This window comes from Mytilinidion resinicola (genome assembly GCF_010093595.1).
Source record: "Mytilinidion resinicola strain CBS 304.34 unplaced genomic scaffold BDZ99scaffold_1, whole genome shotgun sequence".
Taxonomy (NCBI): domain Eukaryota; kingdom Fungi; phylum Ascomycota; class Dothideomycetes; order Mytilinidiales; family Mytilinidiaceae; genus Mytilinidion; species Mytilinidion resinicola.
In genome coordinates, this window is record NW_022985437.1 from 3249105 (window position 1) to 3255289 (window position 6185).

The 6185-nt window shown below is 37.5% G+C and overlaps 1 protein-coding gene across 1 annotated transcript; it reads left to right on the plus strand.

Annotated features, from left to right (window-relative positions):
- BDZ99DRAFT_514176 (uncharacterized protein) lies at positions 1 to 348 on the plus strand (the record flags this gene model as incomplete). Its single annotated transcript, XM_033724839.1, has 1 exon — positions 1 to 348. The coding sequence occupies one exon, from the start codon at positions 1 to 3 to the stop codon at positions 346 to 348; it is 348 nt and encodes a 115-aa protein (XP_033584919.1).
- Between the last annotated feature and the right edge of the window lie 5837 nt (positions 349 to 6185).

Sequence of the window (6185 nt, forward strand, 5' to 3'; positions counted from 1 at the left end):
ATGAACACCGTCGATGGCAATTCTCCTGGCATCACCGCCTCCTCCGCAGAGGGCGAGGACGCAAAACCCCCACATCAACCCCCTCATTCTGTTGCACCGGGAGAACTTGACTACAGCACGCACTGCCTATTCTGCGCCGAGGAGCTTGACGATGAGGGCCCTGACCCATTGATCACGACATCCTGCGGCCACCGCTTCGGCGCCTCTTGCCTCACCAAGTTCATGGCATCAGATTTCGCAGGAAACCACGTCCGGTGCCCCATCTGCCGCACTAACTTCAAGCTAGGGGAGGTGCTCGGTATCGCTCTACCTAGGGTAGTCTCATACACTTCAGTAGGTATCACTTAGGTTGCAAATTGACGTGAACTCTGTCTTATTTCGGGGGCCCGAAGGCCAAACTATATACTACGTAGGAAGTGACTGTACGCGTAGGCAGAAGCACTAATTAGAGACAGCAGTAGGCACGGTAGGCACGGTAGGCCACCGTACCCTAACCCCTCTCTGTAGAAGTTGTAACTGGCTAGGCATATAGGCAGCTACTATGCCAGCAACTCTAAGTCACCCCCCAACTTCGGAAGAGAGATAAGACTGTAGAAGTGCATGAGATATAGGAAATCTTGGCAATTTGTGGTGTTTGTAGGGCTATTTGTCGCCGTCGGATTTATTGGCCGTGGTGCCCTGGCCGATGCGATCGAATATATCAACGAGGTTGAGCTGTCGAACGAAATTCTCGTGTTTCTGTCGAGATAGGACCTTTGTAAAGCCGTCTGCTATTATACGTTCGGATGCAATCCATTTAATTTGTACGTTGCCGGCTTATACTTCTTAGCGTAGCCAGTGGCTGTGTATATCAACGTGCTTAAGGCTAGTAGTAAGCTTGCTGCCGGCCGTTGTAAGTAGCCGGATGGTTTGCTAGTTATCGCACAGTATAGAAATGGCCTAGTTGCCCTCTAGGGCTAGATCTAGGTGTATAAATAGGCGTTGCCACTATATAAATTCCGACACAGCTGCCGATATAGCTGTAAGCTCTGCATTAGTAGAGGACTTCGTCACGTGCGTTTGTTTAGTGGCCTTCCAATTAACAGGGCCACTAAAAAGCTTTAGGATATATCCTTGTAAGCTTCGGTGTATAGCAACGTTGTCGGCAAAGCTGGCATCGCTGGCTCGTATAAGCATTTAATTAGTGTTAATTATAGAGGTAGAATACTGCAGTATATATCCCCTTATTTAATAGAAATAGGTAAGTACTTAGTTAGTAGTATAGTAGTAAGCGGGCAATAGGTTCCTAGTAAATTCGGCTAGCTATAAAGTTATATAGGCTATATCCGGCCGTGTATTAATAGCTATATAGAGTAATAACCCTATTTTCTATTAATAGCTATAAATAGAGAATGCACTAGCTGCTGCAGCTTTATAGGAAATAAGGCTATTTATAGCTATTAGCGTATATATATAAAGGGCCTTTTTCTACCGGAATTTACCTATAATTTTATTAATATATAAATCCTAGCAAAGCTATAGTTAGCCGGCAGCTTAGTTATAGAGTATATAAATACCTAGAAACTAAAAGGCTTCCCCTAGATCTTTTATTTTATATCGAGCTATTAGGGTATATTTAAAATTAGCTAATTTATCGCCGTGTTATAGTATATAGTATACTATAAAATTGTCTATATAGAAAAATATAATTAGGTGTTAATTAATAAATAGGTATAGCACGCCGGGCACTTTTTTAAGCCCTAATTCCTATAGTATTTTTAATTAATTGTTTAGCTATAGTAGAAGGGAATAGCGGAGGCTATAGAGGCCTTTATTTATATATAGTAGGTAGCTTTTACAGCGGAAGCTATTAGGGTAGTAAATATATACTTTTTTATCTAGCTCTAGGTTTATAAAAGTTAATATAGTATTAGCCTACTAGGTATTAAAATTAGCTATATAGATAATAGCTATATAGGCCTAAAAGGTTTTTCCGGCTAATATAGCTATATAGATATCTAGCTTTATAGGCTATTAAAAGTTGCTGTATATATATAGGCGTGCTTTATAGCGTATAAAAAAGCCGTTTTCATCGAATTTATATATAAATACCTAGGTAACCGGTATAGCTAGGGCCTTTATTTCTAGTATTTTTTTTATAGCTATAAAGCTACTATATTCTACTAAGCTATTAAGTTTTTTAATAGCGGCTGCTATAAACCTCTAGCGCTTAAAGTGCTATAGTAGCTGCTTCTAGTTTTTAAGTAGCTTTAGAAAGGATTTTTAATAGCTGCCTTTAGTAATACCTATAGTAAAAATAGTATATAAAGTAGGTAGGCGTTTATTTAGAGCTTTAGCTTATATAATTGCTATATATAAGGCTATATAGGGTTTAGCCGGCTTATAGTTATAGGTAGGCCTTAAAAAAGCTGCTATAGTAGCTACTATAAAGGCTGTTAGTAAGGCTATTAGTAAGGCTATAAACGATGCTGTAGCAGAGGCTATAGGCGATGCCGTAGTAGAGGCTGTAGGCGATACCGTAGCAGAGGTTATAGGCGATGCCGTAGGAAGACGGCTAGGTAACGGCGTAGGATTTAGCGTAGGCAAGGCAGGCTCCGAACGGCTATTGCTAGAGCAGTTATCGTTGTTTAAGCTCGGCGAGCCGGGCGGCTGCTGCTGCTGTGCGGGCGGCTGCTGCTGCTATATAGGCGGCTGCTGTTATATAGGCGGCTGCTGCTATTACTCTATATAGGGTTATACTTTAATTTCGTTAAATAGGGGGTTATTAGAATTATTATCCTCTATTACCTAGTAGGTTTATATAATAGGCGGCTTTAAAAAGCTTTCTATATTTAGGATATACTTTACCTATTAAATTAGTAGTTATACAGCCAGATTTTCTAATAAAAGGTTATAAAATAGCGTTTCGTTAAATATAATATCCCGTGCCCTAATAACTTTATCCTTGCTTAGCACCTATATTCTATAGATATTAGCCGATTTATAGCTAATAAAATAGCTAATAATTGCTTAGAGTATTGTTTTCGGCGTTTTTAGTAGCTTTTTTAATATCGGATATACTCTGCATCTATACACGCGTAGATGCTATACGCTAGGGTTTATTAGCCTGCTAGTTGCAGCTTATAAGGCTATAATTAGAGTTTTCCAACCTAGCGCTTTAGTAGGCGTTTTATTAAGCAAATAAGCGGCTGTTTTATATACTTCCGGCTATAGATTTATAGGTAATTAGCTTTCCTTTTATATATAATAGGCTTTTTTAATAATAATTCCGCTAGAGCGCTCTGCTCTACTGTTTTATATAGTATTATAGGCCGTAGATTAATTAAATTTAATGCCTTTACTGCGGTGCTATACCCTAAATTTATTGCCGAGTAATTATTTTCTATTAGTTTATAGCGTACGTATAGTAACGTTCTATTACTTTTTAATAAGGGCAACTTTATCTATAATAATTTAGGTTAGATTAGCTATACTACCGAATATTCGGCACGTGTATACTTTTATATACGGGCAGAAGAAGTAAACGGCGTAGCTATTATTATTATAGCTATATTCTTTATATATAATATTAAATTATATAAGTTTAAATAGCCTAGAAGGCTTTAAAATAGGTATATAAAAGATTTATTACTTAGCTTTACTTAGGGCGTATTTAGAGTATTTAGAAATAGTAGGGCTAATAAGTTCTACTTTACTTTTTAGTATATTTTTAATAATAGCAGTAGTTAAATACTATAGAGCCTAGGGGCCGGCGTAGCTTAGGCGGCGTGTTACGGTATCGACCGCGACACCCTACCTACCGAAATTCTGCCGCAGATTGCTACAACTCCAGCAATCTGCACCGGCCTACTACCGCTGGCCGGCCTCCTGCCCTGCCTGCCCTGCTCCGCTCCCGTCTCGCTTCCGCTTCCTATCCTGTCCCGCTCCAGCCACCTACCGGCTGCCCTCTTTTCCTATTACCTGATCTGGTAAGGACCTCGCGTACACGCGTGCCACGCGCCGAAACGGCATAGAGGCCGTACGCCACGCGCTCGGCCACGCCCTTATATCCGGTGGCCCGTCTCCCGTCTTCCTGTCCCTTACACAACGTCTTGATTCTCCACGTAGCATTATACATAGCACCTAATCAACGCTCCTCTTTAAGCCCTCGACCTCTCGCGTGTAGCGCTATCGTGACACGGCGATACTATAGTAGGCCGAGAGCTGTAATAGACTGCTAGAGCTTAATTAGATAAGCTAAGTATAGCCTGTATTATAGAGGTTATATAAAATAGCTTTAGTATATTAGGAATATAGTAAGGTTAATTTTTAGATAATTTACTATAATAGCGGCTAGTATAGGCTTTAATAGAGAATTTTTTTAGTAGGTAGCCGTTAGCTATTATATATTTAGAAAGTTTAAAGGCTATATAGCCTGCTATATAGCTATTTATATAGCCGGCTATATAGCTATATATATAGCTATCTACTTAGCCGGCTACTTAGCCGGCTGCTTAGCCGTATATACAGCCGTATATATAGCTATCTACTTAGCCGGCTACTATAGTATTAAGTTTATTAGATTTAAATCGGCTTTATAAAATTCGATAAAATTCTATCCGTTTTATTGCTTAATACGGGCCTAAACAACTTTTTATCCGTATTATAAATTATATAAATAGTTTTTCTTATTATACTAAAACACCTCTTTTTTATTAAGCTTACTAAGGAAGACTATACTATAGTAAAATCCTAGAATATACGCGGCCCCTAATAGTAGGACAAAATAGCTACTATTAGGGCCTTATAGCGAAATCTTAGCCGTTTTATAGCTAGCAATTAATACTATTAAGCTGCTAGCATAGTAAGTATTATTTAATAGTATTAGATCGCTAATAAACCGGCTTTAGTAGTTAAAAATATGCGTAGTTACTATATAGTTAAGAAGCACGCTGTTATATAGGCTATAGGTAAATAAATAGAATACTTTATACGGAATAATAGTAATTATAAAGTAAGAAACTAATCTAGTATTAGGCCCTTTGGCCTCGGCTATTTCCTGCAGCTTTTAAACTATCGCCTGCTATTTTTCGGGTTAATTCTTAAGGTTTTCCTTAAGCTTAGCTGCTATAGCTAGGTTGCTTTTCTATTTATTTAGCCGTTTATTCTTATAAATATATAGGCAATTTTAGAAGAAGTAGTATTTTTTATAAATATATTCTAGAAGCTTATTTTTAGCTTTAGAGGCTATTATAGAGGCCGTTATAGCAGCTAGTATAAATACTATTATAGCGGCCTATATAGCTGCCGGTATACTTAGTAGCTTTAATTCTACGCTGTTAAGTATTATTATAAATATAGAATAGCTAGTAATTTTACCTATAATAGCTAGAGCCTCCTATTTTTAGTTACGGAATAAATTAACTAGTTTCTAAAGTAGTAGAGTATTCTTAGCCTTAGCTATATAGCAGTGTATTTTATTACGCTAGTATATCGAAAATTCGGGATTTTTTAGCTAAATAGAGAGCAGGAAGTCGAGTTATAGATAATTATCGGCGGCTTTAGGCAGTTAATATTCTTCGTATTTTCTATAAAAAACTGTCTATTCCTATAGCTATTATTTAATATTTAAATCCTTTAGAAACTTTTACTACTGCTACTATAGTATACGGAGTTTATAGTAGTATAGCTAATTAAATAGAGCCACCTAATTCTTAAGGCTAATTAGTATTTTATATACAGTCTTAGCCTTATTAATAAATAGTATATAGTGCGATGCAACCGTTTTAATAATATAGACTTAGAGTTTATTAATAGTATTAATTTTAGTATTATAGCGATCTTCCTTCTTTTTAGCATTTTCTTAGGCTTATTTCTAATCTAATTTAGCCGCCGGGGTCTATATTTCCGCGCTGCTTACTGCTGCCGGTAGTGCAGGCCGGCCAGGCTTATTTAGTTTTATAGAATTATTAGAAAATAGCTTATTAGGGTTAATATATTCCTATATATTGCCGGAGTAGGCCTTTATTTTAATAGTAAAAAACTAGTGCTTCTAGTCGGCAGGAAAGAATAGAATAATCCTTTTAATAAAGGTGGAAATAGATAACGTAATCCACAAGTTAGTGGCCCGCACAAGCTAGTGGCCCACCCAACCACGCTACCGAGGCCAAATATTCCGAATTACTCCACCACGAACAAATATATTT